At 41.8% G+C, this 19188-nt stretch overlaps 3 protein-coding genes across 4 annotated transcripts; 2 read left to right on the top strand and 1 right to left on the bottom strand.

Annotated features, from left to right (window-relative positions):
* The first annotated feature begins 273 nt into the window (after positions 1 to 273).
* Positions 274 to 10000, top strand: LOC109529002 (uncharacterized). Its single transcript, XM_019892122.1, has 12 exons — positions 274 to 384; positions 627 to 729; positions 1925 to 1958; positions 4658 to 4735; positions 4824 to 4963; positions 7231 to 7356; positions 7834 to 7879; positions 7969 to 8034; positions 8105 to 8532; positions 8631 to 8738; positions 9518 to 9620; positions 9844 to 10000. The coding sequence occupies exons 2-12, from the start codon at positions 643 to 645 to the stop codon at positions 9885 to 9887; spliced, it is 1260 nt and encodes a 419-aa protein (XP_019747681.1). The 5' UTR covers positions 274 to 384; positions 627 to 642; the 3' UTR covers positions 9888 to 10000.
* On the bottom strand, positions 9638 to 12735 carry rbm12ba (RNA binding motif protein 12Ba). The gene is made up of 2 exons (XM_019892118.1): positions 12480 to 12735; positions 9638 to 12399 (listed from the first exon to the last, which is right to left on the bottom strand). The coding sequence occupies exon 2, from the start codon at positions 12360 to 12362 to the stop codon at positions 10428 to 10430; it is 1935 nt and encodes a 644-aa protein (XP_019747677.1). The 5' UTR covers positions 12363 to 12399; positions 12480 to 12735; the 3' UTR covers positions 9638 to 10427.
* A 1870-nt stretch (positions 12736 to 14605) lies between these two features.
* LOC109529000 (meckelin-like) lies at positions 14606 to 19123 on the top strand. Of its 2 annotated transcripts, XM_019892120.1 has the most exons (15): positions 14606 to 14703; positions 14776 to 14823; positions 15221 to 15319; positions 15422 to 15520; positions 16066 to 16152; positions 16536 to 16635; positions 16713 to 16852; positions 16937 to 17077; positions 17639 to 17716; positions 17786 to 17902; positions 18101 to 18217; positions 18289 to 18390; positions 18478 to 18580; positions 18661 to 18803; positions 18871 to 19123. In XM_019892120.1, the coding sequence occupies exons 1-15, from the start codon at positions 14659 to 14661 to the stop codon at positions 18949 to 18951; spliced, it is 1500 nt and encodes a 499-aa protein (XP_019747679.1). In that variant the 5' UTR covers positions 14606 to 14658; the 3' UTR covers positions 18952 to 19123. The 2 variants fall into 2 exon arrangements, with proteins under 2 accessions (XP_019747679.1, XP_019747680.1); XM_019892121.1 differs by lacking the exon at positions 17639 to 17716.
* Positions 19124 to 19188: the final 65 nt, after the last annotated feature.

The raw sequence follows: 19188 nt of genomic DNA, 5'->3' as shown, positions 1-19188 counted from the left end.
CAAATAAAGATTTTATTTCAAAAAAGACGAGGATATATTTTACCAAAAATATGAATGAAATCCTGTCGGTGTGTCCTGGTGAATAATACCAACACACTTTATAGTCGTCCCCATAAACGCCTTAGACAAATGAATTAATTTCCTTTAAATTATATTTCTTTTGACTCGTGGACGGATGAAAAAATATATCCTTAATTATTGATACTGCCCGTCTATGTTTTATGTTCGAGGTCGTATTACTTAGATTTAGTCAACAACGTGTGCGCGTTTTTTAAACAGGCACATCGATCGTCTCACACAGACAGTTCTTGGCCGCCTTCCTCCACTGTGTCCGCTACGCTTATTTGGATCGAGTTATAGGAGCTTTTATTGCAAACATCTCAGGTAAATTATATAAACATGTGAGGTTTTACCGATATTTTGTGACTTAGGGAGCCAATTTGTCTTGTTTTATCAAAACGTGTAAGTGGTCTTCTCAAATGGCTTGACTAGGCCCGAAACGAAGCTATGCGGAAGATAATGGGAACGACGAATAAACTGGACTGTAACGGGTGTACTGCATGTTGTGATCCTAAAATGGCTGCACCATTCTGACTTGATTTTTCTATGGTTTTAACATCACTCAGTGAGCAAACCGAGGAAATGGATTTCAAACCTCCAGGCTTCCAGTTTACGCAAAAAAAACCTCTGAACAGGGGGTCGCTATGGAACGCAAACAAATACGGCATGGTAAGTATTTCGTGACAATGGCGCTATCGGAATGTATGTTTTTGTCTTTTCGTCCACTGCCCCTCATATGACTGTGAACGTCAGTCACAGTTGTGAGAAAGGGAACGAGAATATGCACCACCCGGAATCTTAATGCCCTTTCAGTGAGCCTGGGGCATCCATGCAGTTAACAACGGCTTTGGCACAAACCGAAGCTGCCTGTTGAAATCATTACAACATACCCGATGAACAGCGGACACTTTCTGGATGTCTGAAACATCACGTGCCCATATCCATGCAGTTAACAACGGCTTTGGCACAAACCGAGGCTGCCTGTTGAAATCATTACAACACACCGGATGAACAGCGGACACTTTCCCCTGATGATGTCTGAAACATCACGTGCCCATTTCCACTCCAATCGAATCAAAATTCACGATTGCTCTTAGATCATACATTCACTCTCATGCTAAAATGGAGTTAGTGTAGGAGTAGTTGATACTCTTATGTAGTATACAATTCCAAATATGTAATCCTAGTTTTAAACTTAAAAACACCTTATTTCTTTGCCTTGTCACTACGAGGTAATGTTTGGAATTTCCACAGATATAAGGAATCCCAAACAAGGAGACACTTTTGCCTGGCGGTTGAGGTGTCTGCCTCGGGTTTGAATCTTGATTCAGACCCAACCTCCTGTGTGGCGTTTATATGTTGTTTCAGTGTTAGCAGTTTTTTCTATGTACCCAGTAATTCACTTCTGACCAGTCCTTGGGTGCACCCAGCCTCTCCTTAAAGTCAGTTGGGATCGGTCACCCAAATGAGGACAAGCACAATCAAAAATTGATGGGTACATCCAAACAAGCTGAAGTGGGGGAGATTTCTCTCCAACTGTTTTTCATTTTTCCTCCCTCAACCTGCTTTTTTGGGAATGGGATTGAGGTCTTGGCCTGTTGACATGTGGCCAATGGCCTTAATACTCATTCAGTTAATATTTGTGTTTGCCTGACACCCAATGCACATTCTCTCTTGATGAGAATTCACATTGACTGGTGGCTATTTTTTTACACGTGTAGCCATGACACTGCTGATGCAGGGTCGTCGTGAGACATGGTGTACATTGTGTAGCGTGAAATTCAGTACACAGCTAAGTGTCACCATGTCACTAATTCATCTGTGTCTCTCTCCTTCCTGTGGACTTATTCCCTCCTCTTGACAGGGTACGTACCGCCCGCAGCACTCTGCTGACATAGGTAAGTCTTCCATACATGGTACATTGCCTGAGATGAGAGAATTGAAGCTTGAGACCTTGTTGTCTCTACTTCAGATCATGGGTGGTGGCCTGTCCACCACTTTCTGAAACTCTCAGCTATTGGGCCTGTTGTGTGCCATTTAGTGCTATTGTTCAAGAGAGACCAATATTATAAACAGAAAGTATTACAAATTCACCTCTTAATGGTCGCCTGCCAACCTGTAAGCATTGTGCATACCAGGTATGGATATTAAAAAAAAAAAAAAAAAATTCACTTAGAATTAATCACCGCCTTAAGAGATGTGAGTTAATGGATGGCCGCTCGTCCTGTGCAAAAAAACGTTAGTCAAACCTCACTCATGGAAGAGCTTTGAGAGTAGCACCAGCCACTGGGTTAGCAGCCTTGGCTTTTAGCCTGCTGGGTGGCACACTTGACTCTCAGCCAGGAGAATAGTGGTCGTATGGGTTTTGACCTCAAGCAGGACCGCGGCCTGACTGACCGCTGCCAATTAAATGTGCATCAACATGGGGCAACAGTCACCTGTCAAACTGGCTGTAGATGCCTGTATTTTCTACTTCTTTCCTGTGTATCTGTTCATTATGAACGGCGTTGGCACGGAATGAGGGGACAACCAAAGTCGCCCCTGCTATTTTCCCTCTTCGGAAGGAGTTTCAGAGCTGGCACAGCACCTTGTGTCATGATTAGTGATGGGTACCGAGCCCCAGCCCTAAACTGGCCTTGGGGCTGAATTTTTAATAAGTGCAATGTCAATAAACTCCACCTTTAAGGGTCTGTGGAGAAATTACGCAATTTAATTTTTGATTTAGGCTGTATGAAAGTTATTTTGCACCTTCGACCTCTGTGATGTCGTTTTCGAACTAACATTTAAATTGTTGTTCGTCTAAGATGAATGTTCACAGTTGCAGGCACGCCATATTATTTATTCCACGACACTGCAGGTCCGTGCGTGGAAGGCATCTTTCCAGAGACGTTACTGAGAACAAAATTCGGCTCGGGAATACAGTCAAACCTCGGTTTTTGAACGTCTCTGTTCTCGACCAAACTTCCCAACCCCCTCAAGTGGCACAGTTAGTTGCAAGGATGACTGTCATGGCAGTGTAAAGTGAACAAAAAGTAATGCAATTGGATATCTTCACATTGTAATCAGACTGCTTCCTAATGTGGATAAAAATCTGATCTGTAAAGGTCTTGGCTATTTGCCAATGCACCTGCATCGTAAAGGGACAGAACAGGTGTACCCTGTCCATTCAAACTTGACGTCATTAAGCACTTGCATCTGAGCAATCTCAAAACACCCACCGTAAATCAAAATACTTGTGCGCAGTCATGATTTAGTGGGATCTCATTGGTGTTTGCCGCGCATGCTCCAATTGATTGGTGGCTGATATTCGTGAAAAGTGTGATCATTGAACGCGATCAAGGGCTTAAATGGTTGATCAATCACTCTAGTAGCCGTTCGTTCTACATTTCACGTTTTATTACTGACAAAATGACTTCCGAAAAGTGAAATTAAAGTGAGAAAGAAGAAGACGAGAGGTGAGAACAAACTTGCAGTAAGGGAATCCGTCTGCCTGATCAACTGAAGGCAGTAAATGAAACACTCTTCTTATTATTTTTCTTCTGGAATGGTTTTGCTATACTTAATGAAATTAATAGTTGAAGTAGTAATTTCATACTCCAGCAGGATTGGGAACAGAAACATGCTGCCCCTTTGAACCTAAATGAAATTACATACTGATTTGCTCTGTGATGTTAAGATATTATTTGGAGTAATTTCATTTCATTTGGTAATTTGGTTGCATTCAAATTGGAACACAAGGCTCAATGTCAATAGTGTTTAATCCATATAGGCCATTTGCAACCATCTGCTTTTCCTTTGGGGAAAAATAATGATCCACATTTCCCCGATTTTCTGACATGTTACAGACCAAAATACTCACTGAATTTGTTTTTGCATTTTCTGAACTGTCAATTTGACGTAATGTCTTGTTTTTGAACAATTGATGAAGTCAACAGATTAATTGATGATTTCACAGAAATCTTTTGTTGTGGTTCTAAAATTGAACATTTTGCACCAAATCCATCCGATCAGTATCGGCCGATCACACTCGTGGATGATCAGTATCAGCATCTTAAAACCTTGATCTGTCTGAACATCCCTAATTTTCGTATCTCTGCTGAGGTTCCTCTGGCATGTAGAGATTTAGCCACCCAGGGGCAACCTTATCTATTTCTCTTGTATTGCAAACTCAGCACCTACACGTGGTTATTACCCCGGACTCCTACAAGGGTTCCGCTGTTTGCATTCTGAATGGTCATGTTCTGTTAATCTAGGCAGAACATGAAAGTTATGACACACTGACATCCCCTGGAACTGCAAAACCGTTTTCATCCTTCTTCATGTATTTTTTTTTTTCTGTGGGTGTTATTTTTGAACATTACTGCACTTCTTCTTTTGTATGGATTTGTTAACAAATGCTTAACTCCTTTAGGCTGGGTTTTTTTTTTTTTTTTTAATGCTCAGTACCCAGCCCTAATTTCCAGTCCCTCCGATAAGAAACTCCTCACCTCCAACTAAAGTTGGGCAAATTGTAAAACACAAAGAATTGTTCCCGATTTGCTTCTATCAAGCGTGCGTGATAGTTTAGCAACTCTAATATTGCTCTTTTTTTCACCAGTATATGTCAAAGGAACATCTTTCCAGACTGTGCCATCATTGAGCAAAGTGTTGGACGGCATCCCAAATAGCTTGCTCGGTAAGCAAAAAAAAATAAAAAGGTCATCCTTATACCGTGACTGTGGGATTAAAACACTCAGCGTTCTGAACAAATGAAATGTTTTCAGGTCTTAAGTATGTGTGGGAGTACCGCAGCCCCAGTAAAACTGCCCCGCCACACTATGAGTGCAGGCTTTGCAAGGTGCCCCGCCTGCAGCACGATATGATCGCTCATGTGAAAAGCGCACAACACAATTTCACCTACATGGTGAGTCGTTTGGCTTTTTAGGAGTTAAAGATACTATTTGCATGATTAAAACCAGTGAAATGTGACTGTATTTCCTGAAATAGAGGCCTGCGCTCTGTGGCGCTTCCTGTTTAATATGTGCAAAAGAGAAGGATGTGAAACTGCTTTGCTTTTCTCCCCAGCGAGTCATCAAATTCCATCATTCCCTGTCCTCCGCATATCAACTCGCATGTTCGATTTGGCAAAAGTTTTACGCCGGATGCCATTCCTGACGCAACCCTCCCCATTTTTCCGGGCTTGGGACCGGCGTTGGGCAACAGTGCACCCCCAGGGGAGGGCACTGCTCCCCAGTGGCTGGGTTCTGTGGCGCTTCCTGTTTATTACTATGTGCAAAAGAGAAGGATGTGAAACTGCTTGCCAAAAAAAATAAAAAGGTCATCCTTATACCGTGACTGTGGGATTAAAACACTCAGCGTTCTGAACAAATGAAATGTTTTCAGGTCTTAAGTATGTGTGGGAGTACCGCAGCCCCAGTAAAACTGTCCCGCCACACTATGAGTGCAGGCTTTGCAAGGTGACCCGCCTGCAGCACGATATGATCGCTCATGTGAAAAGCGCACAACACAATTTCACCTACATGGTGAGTCGTTTGGCTTTTTAGGAGTTAATTGCGCCCTCCTTATGAGGGCCCCTTCCTCCATTGACATGGGGGGGTAAACCCGAGCGGGTCTCGGTGGACCGCCTTAAACCAGCTCACAGTATCTTCTACTTCTTCTCCTTTCGGCACATCCCTATTCAGGGGTCGCCACAGCGAGTCAGTAATTTCCATCCGCCCCTGTAAACCGTCCTACCAACTCGCATGGTCGTCTTGGCAAAAGTTTTACGCCGGATGCCATTCCTGACGCAACCCTCCCCATTTCTCCGGGCTTGGGACCGGCACTGGGGAACAGTGCACCCCCAGGGGAGGGCACTGCTCCCCAGTGGCTGGGTTCTGTGGCGCTTCCTGTTTATTACTATGTGCAAAAGAGAAGGATGTGAAACTGCTTGCTTTACCCGTTGATTTAAGTCAGTCATTTAAGACAACGGTAACCTTGAATGTTACCTGTCAAACTTGACCTCGGCATATACCACTTCGAACGTCAAATGATTGATCCCCGTGTGCATTTGTTTGCGCGGCCATTCAGGCAGTATAGTAGCAGCAGAAGAAGAATTTACAATGTAGCAGTGATGACATTAGCACCCGCCTGCAGCACGATATGATCGCTCATGTGAAAAGCGCACAACACAATTTCACCTACATGGTGAGTCGTTTGGCTTTTTAGGAGTTAAAGATACTATTTGCATGATTAAAACCAGTGAAATGTGACTGTATTTCCTGAAATAGAGGCCTGCGCTCTGTGGCGCTTCCTTTTTATCCTGAAATAGAGGCCTGCGCTCTGTGGCGCTTCCTGTTTAATATGTGCAAAAGAGAAGGATGTGAAACTGCTTTGCTTTTCTGGTTGCGTGAATTTACCCGTTGATTTAAGTCAGTCATTTAAGACAACGGTAACCTTGAATGTTACCTGTCAAACTTGACCTCGGCACATACCACTTCGAACGTCAAATGATTGATCCCTGTGTGCATTTCTTTGCGCGGCCATTCAGGCAGTATAGTAGCGGCGGCAGCAGAAGAATTTACAATGTAGCAGTGATGACATTAGCGTAGCAGCCCTTACTGTATTAATCTTGAAATTTCTTTTGTAACAAGAGGCAATATTTTCCTGTTGAGGCGTTTCGTAACTTGAAAATTTCATATGAAGAGATGTTCGTAAATAGGGGTACCACTGTATATTTACTCCAAATTGGGTTTGTTTGGGGGTTTTTTTGTTTGTGCGATTGAGTAAATCTTTTAAAAATTTAATAACCAAACCTTGAATGTTACCTGTCAAACTTGACCTCGGCACATACCACTTCGAACGTCAAATGATTGATCCCTGTGTGCATTTCTTTGCGCGGCCATTCAGGCAGTATAGTAGCGGCGGCAGCAGAAGAATTTACAATGTAGCAGTGATGACATTAGCGTAGCAGCCCTTACTGTATTAATCTTGAAATTTCTTTTGTAACAAGAGGCAATATTTTCCTGTTGAGGCGTTTCGTAACTTGAAAATTTCATATGAAGAGATGTTCGTAAATAGGGGTACCACTGTATATTTACTCCAAATTGGGTTTGTTTGGGGGTTTTTTTGTTTGTGCGATTGAGTAAATCTTTTAAAAATTTAATAACCAAAACACCTTTGTATTGTATACAGAAAAAGATCCATCCTGACAAAGTCCCTTGGGAAAAGGAAGAACTCCTCAAAGATGCTGCTGTGAGGAAGATGGTTAAGGATTCTGCAGCTGAATTGGCACAAAAAGTGGGGAGAGGACAAGTCAAGGTCAGTTTTGAGTTAATTCACTATTTAAATCATTTCAATTTGACAAGATACACACGAATTTAATATGCAAGGCACGAGTTTATTCTGGATTATGTTTTTTTCGAAGAGATGTTCGTAAATAGGGGTACCACTGTATATCATTTACTCCAAATTGGGGTTTTTTTGTTTGTGCGATTGAAGTAAATCTTTTAAAAATTGTATAACCAAACACCTTTGTATTGTATACAGAAAAAGATCCATCCTGACAAAGTCCCTTGGGAAAAGGAAGAACTCCTCAAAGATGCTGCTGTGAGGAAGATGGTTAAGGATTCTGCAGCTGAATTGGCACAAAAAGTGGGGAGAGGACAAGTCAAGGTCAGTTTTGAGTTAATTCACTATTTAAATCATTTCAATTTGACAAGATACACACGAATTTAATATGCAAGGCACGAGTTTATTCTGGATTATGTTTTTTTCTTTGTTTGGGTGATGCTTTAGGTGGTCATGAAGGAGCCCTACAATGTACCCGCTTTCAAAGGACTCCGTAAGTTATTCTATTATGAACTTCTCTGTGTAAAATAGGACTTGTTTGGGATCTTCGGTGCCACTTGGATACCTTTTGTCTGTTCTCAGGTTCTGCTGAACCGAAGCCATTGCCCACACCAGAAAACAGCAGGGGGCCAAATGGACCACCATTTGGTGGGTTATATTTGTTATTGAGCACCTTACTGTTGTCTCATCTGATTAAACATTATTCTGGTTTCCTTAGGTCCAAAATTCAATGACCAGTTGTTTCATGAGGAGTTTCCCCCGAATGAAGATTCTTACGACGAGTTTCCGGATGAATATGAGCCATCCGATTTTGAACGGTTTTCACCTGAGCCATGTTTCCCAGACTCTAGTCCGGATGAATATGAGCCATCCAACATTGGGCGCTTTTCACCCAAGCAACGTTTCCCAGACCCTGATATGAGTCCAAGGCCGTATCCGCATGGGCCTGGAGATGATTTTAACCAAATGAATGGACGTGATCGTTTTAACGCTAGGCAAAGGTTTGCTGACCAGTACAAAGGCCCACAGATTAAGCTGCCTCCCAGTTTAATGGACAGACCGGTAAAGAAACCATTTGATAGGCCAAGACACATGGATGCACCACCAGACAGTGGCTGTGATTCAAACGAACTGCTTCATTATCTGGTAGGTGCTTCATTTCATGGCAATCATTCCGTTTCCTTCTGAGCAGTTGCGTACAATAATGATGCTGAATGTGTTGTTTTTTTGTTTGTTTTTTTAAGGAGACCTTCCAGATAGAGAACGAGAGCGATGCACAATTGGTTCTGAAGGTGACACAGAAACTAACAGAGCAGCTGATGGAGTACAGACTGAACAGTATAGCGCCAGAAGTAAGGAGCTTCACCCGCGAAAATCCATAGAAGTTAAACAAAGGACACTGGAGTTGTTGGTTAGATATACGTGCAGAACATTCCTTCGGATACGATAGACATCTTCAAATTATTATTATTATTTTTATTTTTTGCTTACTGTATTTTCCACACTAAAAGGCGCACTGGATAATGAGGCACACCTTCAATGAATGGCCTATTTTTAAATTTTTTCATATATTGGACGCACCGCATTATAAGACGCAATTTACAATGCACCACTAGATGCTCAAGGAAATGCCAACACTACACTACACCCTGATTTATATAGCGACAATCAGATGTCAGTAAAACTTATTGAATAAAGCAGCGACTGTCATAAACAGAATTGTCATCACATGATGGCAATTCCGTCATCATGTGAAGACGGAATTGGATTCATTTTCAACAGCAAGGGTTGTCGGTACTTGGCCCGGTTTGTGACAATTACACCGACGGATGACAACTCGCCTCCATGAGTGCTTAGACTTGTCTTTTAAAAAAAAAAAAATCACGTCAATCGTCAGCTTACCGAACTTCCGCCAGTACTGACGGAATGCCCACCTCTTGTTTATATTATCTTGAACAAAATGGATGTCTTTTTTTGAAATGCAAAAGAGTGAGCCAATTCAGTCTCCGCAATCTACTTTGAGATGACTGCCTCAACCTCTCATACTGTCACCGTTTGTTTTTCCTGTCTGTTAGGCAATTAATGCGGAGGCTGACCAAGTTTTAATCTTGAGCACGTCTCTTCTGCGCAGGGTCCCAGCAAGAATAGCTTTTCAATGAACTTGAACTTCTTGTCATCGCCCTCTTCCAGTCTGCCAAGGAGTAGTGATAGATACTCTCGAGCTTTACCTAAAGGTACACTACCAGTCAAGTTCACCTTTCCACCAGGCTTTATTCAAATTCAATAGAAAAGATGCATGTTGGGTGTTAGACCTTGTGCTGTTTACGTTTACAGTATATTCAGCAACAGATCGTTACTAACATCCATGTATAACTTGTAGTTTTACACATTTTGACCAAAAGTCTTGAATTTTGTGGGTCCATGTGGTTTTAATCAAATCTTTTTTTTTTTCTACAGGTCAGTCTCTGTTCATGGACGGTCCCCGCAGATTCCTGAAATGATGTGACACCTCAAGATGCTTGTCTTCAGCGTGTCCATTAGCTGTGAATGTATGAGTAACTGTAGATACATTCTTTGTATTTTTCTGACTGTTTTTGCTTTGTTAAAAAAAAAACACACCCTTTGAAAGGATTTTCTGATGCTAATCTAACAAAAATCTTCAATTTCTACAATAAACAAATGATGTATTTCCAGTTCTCTTCTTGCTAAAAGAGAATATACAAGTTTCCCAAGTAAGTGGTTGTAACGACAAGAACCAAACTGGAGACGTCAGCAACCATACAGGAGAAAAATGTAGTTTCTTGAAGACAGTCACTTTTTTTTTCCTTTGATGAAATAGATGTTTGTCCAAGGCCTGCCCAAAATCTGATATGGGGACCAGGGGTATAAAAAAGGGTTGTGGAGGTGCTTGTGATGATTCTAAGGATCTGTGACTAAGGGGGGCGGGGGGAGAAAATAATGGTTTTGGCAATGACATTTCCCCCCTCCACTATATTCTACCATATAAAAACGTTTCAGCCTTTGGTTCCAAAGCCGCGCCTTTAACGCAGGCCCTCATTCGCAAAGATATTCATTTGAGTCGCAGTTATACGCTTTATAATTGCGTTTTCTCCCAATAAGTCTTGGGCGAGTTTATGGGCCATGGAAACAAGTTTGAAGGATTTCAACTGCACCATGGCCGTGCAAGAAGCTTTGCCATCATTTAAAGTAATTATATCGTCTGTTGTGATGTTATATTTTTGTGAGAACTTAAGCATCAGGGTTTCCTTCATATATTCTGACATGTTTTGAACTAACAGGCATGTGTTTGCGTCGGCACCCAGGTTCTTTTCCATCATCTCACTTCTCGCGTGGGATTTCCTCTTCGAAAGGTTCAGAGGCCAGTCATTTTTCCTTTTCATGTCCATCATTTCATCTCTGTTAATTATCGACACTTGGATGTGGCCTGAGCCAAGGAGCCAGCCATCACGACTCATTGCATGTTCGCAGTCAGTCATGCGGTGAAAAATTAGAAATGCTGTATCTGTTCTGTCGCCGTTCTTGTCAAGTAGATGTTGTATTTTGGATTTTTCCATTTCATGACAGTCAAACACTTCCCTTAATTCAGTCTTCGTTGTCAACAGAGGGAGATTGCAAACCTTGACAATGTACTCTTTACACGCAGGAAACAGTCTGCCTTTTTTGACAGAATTGTGGTTTTCCTCCAACCTGAACTTCTGTTTCCGGTTTGCTGTGTCTCTCAAAGAGTTCCTTGCGTCATTATGGCAACCGCTTTCACACTCTTCCAACCCTAGTTTCCACATCTTCTCTGTGGCTTTGCGTACTTCCACACAAATTGGGCCCATGTATTGGTTGTTGAACTGCTCCGCACGAATCGAGTCTTGCTTATCGTCGAACTTGACAAGGCACACGTGATGGTGTTCCAACTTCATGTTGACTACGACTTCCGCGACCTTCAGCCCTTTGAAGAACAAACTAATATCCTCTTTTGTAGTTGAGGCTGGCAGTCCAAACAGCCTCACGTAACCTGGTCCTGACGTCTGTGTCTCTGGCATAATTGCATGTAAATGTTCCGGCAAAACCTCCTGTTGCTCAATTGGGTAGGATTGGAAACTTTCCAGAGCTGTACGAACCCCCAGGAGAAATGCCTTGTGTAAAGGGTCTGATGTCTCTGGGTGATCAGCATTCTGTACGCAATCACCAGGAGGAGAGAAAGTGGTACAATTAAGTGGCTCGCCACATGTCAACGGACCTTGACTGGGAACAACAGGTTTGTATTTTTGGGGAGATTTCGACTTGTCGGACATCTGTAGAAAATCACTGGGAACAATCTGTGATGAAATTCTGTGCTCATGTAACTCATCACACACCTGTGGGCACCCACTGGGAACAGGAATTGTTCTGGGATCACATTGCCTGTCATGTATCTGTGGACACCCATTCACAATGGGAGCTATCCTGGGATCACATGGTTTTTCAAAGTTCTGTTGACCCCCCGTAGGAATATTTGAGTATATTTTGCAATCATGTGGCTTGTCGAAAGTCTGCAAATCTCCATTTTGCACGGTTGGTGGTAAAATTGTGGGAGAGGAAGCTGATGCAATTCTCGGATCACGAGGTGGGGATGTCGATGGGTGAACAACTTGCGGCTCCTCGGACCTTTCCTCTACTCGTGGCCGAGATACACGGTGGGAGTGTTTTTTCTTCTTCTCATAGTATTGCAGTTTTTTTTCCAGTTCTGCAACACAACTCAAGCGTATCATCACCTTGGAGCCTTTCAGGGTACGTCCGCTGTGGCGAACGGCACGTCGTGCCTCTTTTTGAGACTTGAAGGCAATGAAGGCCTCGTGGTTCGGTCCTCCCAGGATCCAGATCCAGACGCCGCGCACTGGGATGTGCAAACGGGGGAAAAAGTCCCGGATGTCCTCGGCGCTCGCGTTCACGTCCAGTCCCTTTAACTTCACAACGTGGGCCATTTTTTACTCCGTCGCTTCCTCTTAAGAAGGCTGCTTTCTGAAAGACAAAAGGCCTGGGTCATAAACACAAGCGGCTGGGGGAGGCTAACAACTCATTTAGCCTGAAAAAATACTGACCATCGGTTCTTTTCGAAGTTGGGCAAAGAGTGCGCAGACTGACGAGTGTGACCGCTTATGAGTGTACCGTACGCCTCCGCCTACACCCGCAATCCCGCCCAGCTAGCGATTTTGAGCGCCTTTCCCTTGCTGCAGGGCGATTGGTTGAGAAACCTCTACGTCACTCACTTTACCTCAGCACCCAACAATCAACTCCGAGGGGAGGAGCATGGTGTGTTTCGTGTCTTCAGTAAATTAAAAACATCGTATTATACGTAAAGTATTATTAGTATCAATAGATTTTTTTATAGCCTGTAAATATGGATGAGATTATACAATATTTTATTATAGAGTGTATCACGGGCATTTCTAGCCCATTTTGGGTGGGTGCTTCAGCACATAGCACCTAAATTGAATCCCAGCCCACTAAAATTTTAGGTTGTTTATTTTTATATATTTTTCAAATTATGTCCTTTTAAAATATATATGTAATATTTTAAAAACAATGTCCCCAACTCAAAATGATTTGTTTCACCCAATCCCTTCAACCTCCAGCTGAATATGCTGCCTTCCAGTGGACTCGGGTTTTTTTCAATGGCCAAAGCAAGAAAATTGCAGGGTGTCAAACTCATTTTTGTCGCGGGCCACTTTGGCGTTGCGTTTTCCTTTGGAGCCATGACTGTCTTGAATACATATGATGCAGGGCACCAACAAAACATCCTACTCTTGCCCACCCCCAGGGTACACACCCACAGAGGTACACAGGGAGACTCCACGCCTCGAAATTTGGAACTGACGAAGTCTTTTGGCTAAAAGGTGAAATGTCTTCTCCAAACCCGAACAGTCCGGATACCTCCATTCAAAGCTAAACTGACTGCCATGACCTGGGTGACCGATAATCTAAAAAAAAAAAATAATATTTTAGCCTCTTGTTTCCATGTCTTTTTCAAGAATTAGTTGTTCTTTGTCAAATAATCATTACATAATGATCGTCACATAATGATCATCACATGCCAGAGACATCTCAGAGAATCTTCCTCGGTGGTTCTGATTGAACACTGATTACTGCGAATTTTTGGCAGTATTTATTCTTGACTGTCACCACTAGCAAATCTTTGTGACATCATTTTTCCCCATCTCATCATTTTAAAAATAAAGCCTTGTGATATAAATTGCTAATTATAAAGCTGCCAAAAACAATAAAGCAACATTCATAACAATGTGCAACAATAAAGCTATGTCATTATGTCAAAAAAATGAAATAACCCTGAATTTTATCCTAATTGCCGCAGAATTAAGCTGTGCTAAACTATATTTAGACACAATTATTACGAGAAAGAATATGTACAAATGAGCGGGTTTATTATGATTGGTTATTATGCTGGTTAGTACAATGTCAGGTTTATTACACAAATGACATTTATGCACTTCCACAAAAGAGGAGAGAAGGTGTCTTTATGTTGTTTTCGCTTGCAAGGAGAATAGAAGAGGACTGTGTTGTGTTGTATTATTTTGTCATTTATGTTCTGTTGATGGCGGCGCGGGTACCCGCAGCGGCGCCTCTCTCTCCTGTGGTTGAGAGGAAAATTTCATCTGTGCTGTATGTTGCACATAGAGCACATTTGACAATAAAGTTGACTTGACTTGAATGCGCACATAAATTAACACAGCTATACTGGGCAGCCTTCCCTAGACCCTTTTATTGGTCTCAGAATCAGGTTTATCAGAGAAAAGCACACACACAGATGTTTGTGGAAAGTACCAAAAAGATCAGAGATAAACACTTCAGCACAGTCAATCTAGCAGAATAATCATTTCTCTCTTGGTTCTTCTTATCTCCGGTGACCAGCTGGAAGCCGGATGACATTTCTCAGCAAAGTCTGCAAACATTTCTTCACACCAAAGCAAGCAAACTCTACACAACAATCATTAAATGTATAACAAAGCATAATAATAAATGTTTTACCAACAATTATTCCTTCGTATATGTAGCGCTAACATGATTGTACATCAACTGTTACGTTAATTGTAGAGCTTTACAGAATGTGAAGCATCACAATGCCATGTTGATACTCTATGATGTAGGGTAACTTTAATATGTGTGCCTTTGAAGCCCATCATACCTTCAACGCACACGTCGCAATACTCTGCAAGGGCGGTAATGTTATGCATTAAATAGTGGACATTGTTTCATGACAAGATGGATCTGCCCGCTAACCCAAACGTCAGCTCGCCGTTTGATTCTGTGAGTCGGTGTTGTATATTACTTCCTAAAATAGTGGAATCACACTGACTTGATTGTATTTTTCTCTTGCAGAGGAGCCCACTGAGGGATGTTGTGACCTACAAGGCCCACATTATAGATGTGAGTAGAAGCACCGGCCTCGTACGTTTCACACCAGGAAAATGACACTGCACTCCCTCTTCACTTTGTCTTGACTGTAGTTTGTACCAAGTGACGCAACAATATAAAAATTGCCAATATTTCTTTTTTTCTCAGTGGAGTGAAGACCTCTGGCAAGACCAAACATCCCGAAATCTTTTGATTTGAAACCTTCACTGTACAAAAAAACCCCCAAAGGAATTGTCACTAATCATAATGGACAGAAGTGAATACTCTGTCCATTATGAATACTCTCCAACATGGTGGGGCACCACGTTGGAGACCCCTGAATTAGATAAAGTACACAAGTCTGCCCTTGCAATACTGCATACAGGAGTGATATTATCTTCACATTGATACCCTTGCGTGTGTTTCGCAGACTGCTCTGGGTGTGTTGGCCGGTGTGGTGGTGTTTTTGTCAGTGCTGAAGACAATCAGCTGGAAGAGGAGGGTCGCATCAGCGGCCATCGACTTGAAGGTAAAGCTCGGGCGACGTCAAAAATGATACTTTTCCATTTATTCTGAAACTTGACGGTCAATGTTTTATCTTTTCATCCATTTGTCATTCATATTACGGTAGATTGTATTGACGTTTCTGTTGTTCTACGCTGGAGATCTGGCCAATGTTTTCGTCCTTGTTACTCTTGCAACAGGAGTCTACTGGCTTATGCTGTGCAAGGTTGGCTTCATTTTATTCCTTTAGCTTGGAAAAAAAAAAAAACAAGTTGATTTGTTGTGAATAATAAACAAAAAAAGATTAGTCAAATTAAAAATGTAGTTTTTTTTTTTTAATAAATGGTTAAGTAGATTTAATTCAACTGCTTAGAACTGAACACATTGACATATTTGACATCCTGAAAAACAACATCGGTATTAGTTCATTTTTGATCAATTCATTCAACAATTCAATAAATAACATAAATACACAATTTTATTGATTAATTGGCTCACTGGGCAAAAAAAAGGTTGCCTATCCTTGTTCTAAATTGTCCACAGGGGTAAATGTGAGTTTGAATGGTTGTTTGTCGACACGTGGCCTGAGATTGACTGGTGACTGCCGATCAGTCCAGTGTGTGGCCCACCACCACTGACCCAAAGTTAGCTGGGGTAGGCCACGGCTCACCCAGGAGCCTAATCAGGACAAGTGCTATAGAAACCAGATGGACGGATGTTTGTTTGATCTTATTTTTAATCTGAGAGCTATTATTCCTTCTATTTTATTAGGCCCAACAGCAAGTGTCTGTAGAGCTGCCACTGCCGCATCAGGAAAAGCATTTTGTGACCTACATCATTTGTGCTTTTGCGCTCAAGGTGAGTCAACAAGAAAAGGTTGATGATGGATGATGTGCACGTGTTAAAATGGGGTTCATTTCCCAATTAGGGGTCAAAGATGGTGACATAAGCGTCGCGTCCTTTTTCCTTAACGTGTCAAAAGATCTGAGTGTCGTCCACATAACAGTGAAAGGAACACCATCCACCATCACCTTTGACCCCTAATGGGGTCATGAACCTCATCTGAACAACACCTGCACATCATCATCAATCAACAAACGTTGACCCCAAAGTGGGACATAACCCGGGGATGAAATCGTCATTCTTATACTGCCTGTATTTGTGTTAAAATTTGGGATCCAGGTTGTGTAGGTGTACCGTGCGCTAAAGAGTATGACTAATGATTGAAATTGTGTGTCAAGGCAGTGCAGTTCATCCACAAGCTCGCAGTACAGTCGTCTGTGGATGTGTTTTTCATTGACTGGGAGAGGCCCCGAACCACAGCTAGTCGAACGGTCACAGGTATGAACCTTGCGTATATCTTGATAGTAGTTCTTTTCTTTGTGCAGTATGCTCACTGTGTGCCCTGCTTTTGTCAGCCAGTGGTCAGCAGAAACGCGATTTTTTACCTGTCAGCATTTGGAGGACCTACTTTGTGGCTAAAGAGTGGAACAAGATCCAGACCATCCGTAAAACGAGACCGACCTTTCAGATCATGGCTGTGCTATTCTTCCTTGAAGTACTTCACACTCCAGACACACTCGGTCTCTGATGCATGCGGCCCTTTTTTGTTCATTTCACTTCCTTTCATAACACCATCTAGGTGTTGGGTTTCTCTAAATTTACACTCATGGAGCCCCGGCCATCTTCCAACGACCTCTCACAGGTGGAGCCACCTTCATACAGTGTAATTCTGCGCTATGGTCTGGCATCAGCACTCTGGCTCTGCATCGGGCTTCTGCAGGTTCTCGGTTTTATTTCCCATTTTAAAAGCGAAAGCATGCAGCACGTTAGAGTGATCATGTGTACTTTGGAAAAACATGAACACAAAATACAGACGCAACTCAGTAAATTCAATTGTTGTTGGAAAAAAAATGAAAAGGCAGTCACAGAGTAAAATATTTAATGATTTTTTAAAAATAAATTATGCAGCACGTTAGAGTGATCATGTGTACTTTGGAAATACATGAACACAAAATACAGACGCAACTTAGTAAATTCAATTGTTGTTGGAAAAAAATGAAAAGGCTGTCACAGAGTAAAATATTGAATGATTTTTTAAAAATAAATTACATTTTAACTTAGAGCCATTGAAAAGCCAGATATTTTTCATCCCAAGAAATTCTGTTCATTTAGAAACAATCAAAATGATGTAGAAGTTAAGAACTAGAAATCGATGTTCTGAAAAATATTTTGCGTTTACTAAACCTGTCTATGAGTTTTGCTTTTTGAATTGAACAATTTTTGTTGAATATTCAATCCACTCAACATAGCATTCAATTTACTTTTATGTATGCTCACTCAGGTCATATTCACCATCTTTTACGAGATATGCGTGGATGACAAAATTCGTCAATTTGTGGATCTCTGCTCTATCAGTAACGTGAGTTGCAATTTTAAAAGTTTTTTATCAGTTTGCTTAGACTTTCTTAACTGTGTGATGTCTTTGCAGATTTCCGTGCTGCTCTTACCTCAGCGATGTTTTGGCTACTACATCCATGGGCGCTCTGTGCATGGTCATGCTGACACAAACATGGAGGAAATGGGCAACAATCTGAGGAGGGAAGCGGTACGCCCACTTAGCGACTGGTTTTATAGAATCTAAATTAGGTCACAATTAATATGCAAAGGCGGCGGCCCGGTGATCGAGTGGCCCAATCTAAAATACTCCAAAATATTCATTTTGACTATGTCATTAATTAGAGCAAACCTTAACAAACATAAAAGTTACATCAGAATTGTATCTATTTTTTTTCCCCATGTGAAGGAGTCACTGTGTGGCCAACGAGGTCTTCTTCCCAACACAGACATGCAGACTTTCCAGGTGGCCCTTTCCACACGGCTGCGCTCGCATTACGACAGGATACGGGAGTCCTTTTCCAGGGTTTGTATCCATTTCCCCAGGAAAGTTGTCAGGAAAAATGTATAATTCCTCACTGCATCGTTCGTGTTCAGAGATACGGACCAGCACGGCTCATGGACTCAGCCAACCAGTGGGAGCAAAATATTCGGGCCTATCACACCATGAACCACTTCCTTGGATCAGTCATAGATCATGTTTGTAGCACACTGACAGAAATACTATTTTTTTCTGTTCAATGCTCATGCAGATTTGTTCATCTTATGATATTTTTGTCCGCTCAGGCCCACCCTGACATGGACTACTATGTAAGGGACAAACTAGCATTGGAGAGTGTCATGGGCATGGAGTTCCTTGAACCAATTGAGAAGACCATTTTTTATAACGGTATCACCATTTGGTTTGAACAATCAATACAGTTATTTATGTCGATGTGCGCATGACTGTGTTTCTCTTTGTCGCCGCAGATGAAGCCCACAGTTTCAGCGATGTGCTTTTTCATGGACATGAGAGCACACTGCTGTTGTTTGACATGTTGTTCTTCTGCGTTGTTGACTTTGCATGTCAGAATTTTGTCCTGGCCGGACTGCTTACATACATCGAGCAAATGGTGAGTATTGAATGCATCTAATGTGTGAAGAAGGACGCTAATGTTTAAATTGATGACTTCCTAACAGATATTTCGAAAGATTCGCATTAATGTAGGGAGGAGGAATCTTGCCTACAAGACTCAGGTGGATGAACGATTTCTGATGTAAAATCCCGTGGAAGATCCTTAAAAATGTCAATGTTGTTCATCATATTCAGACAAATGTTTTGCATTCCGACTAGCACAATGTATGTGTTCGAATTGGATGGCTATTACAGATCATTTTGTTGCAGCATTTTTTTTTTAGTATTGTTAAAAATAAACACTGGTAAACACCAAGAGTTGTCTTTGCTTGTTGTTGTTCTTCATTAGTTGCAAACCAACCACATGGCACATAAATACCAAC

The sequence above is a fragment of the Hippocampus comes genome, unplaced genomic scaffold, assembly GCF_001891065.2.
Source record: "Hippocampus comes isolate QL1 unplaced genomic scaffold, H_comes_QL1_v1.1 scaffold153, whole genome shotgun sequence".
Taxonomy (NCBI): Eukaryota; Metazoa; Chordata; class Actinopteri; order Syngnathiformes; family Syngnathidae; genus Hippocampus; species Hippocampus comes.
Note: the sequence above shows the minus strand (reverse complement) of the source record. Positions and strands in the feature narration are given on the sequence as shown.

Excerpts from the sequence above, each read along its gene's own strand:
- LOC109529000 (XM_019892120.1), top strand. The coding sequence starts at position 14,659 with ATGGATCTGCCCGCTAACCCAAACGTCAGCTCGCCGTTTGATTCT. Across the intron at positions 14,704-14,775 it reads TCAGCTCGCCGTTTGATTCT|AGGAGCCCACTGAGGGATGT; the intron begins GTGAGTCGGTGT and ends TTTCTCTTGCAG. Across the intron at positions 16,153-16,535 it reads TTTGTGCTTTTGCGCTCAAG|GCAGTGCAGTTCATCCACAA; the intron begins GTGAGTCAACAA and ends TTGTGTGTCAAG.
- rbm12ba (XM_019892118.1), bottom strand. The coding sequence starts at position 12,362 with ATGGCCCACGTTGTGAAGTTAAAGGGACTGGACGTGAACGCGAGCGCC.
- LOC109529002 (XM_019892122.1), top strand. The coding sequence starts at position 643 with ATGGATTTCAAACCTCCAGGCTTCCAGTTTACGCAAAAAAAACCTCTG. Across the intron at positions 1,959-4,657 it reads GCAGCACTCTGCTGACATAG|TATATGTCAAAGGAACATCT; the intron begins GTAAGTCTTCCA and ends TTTTTTCACCAG. Across the intron at positions 8,739-9,517 it reads TGAACAGTATAGCGCCAGAA|GGTCCCAGCAAGAATAGCTT; the intron begins GTAAGGAGCTTC and ends TCTTCTGCGCAG.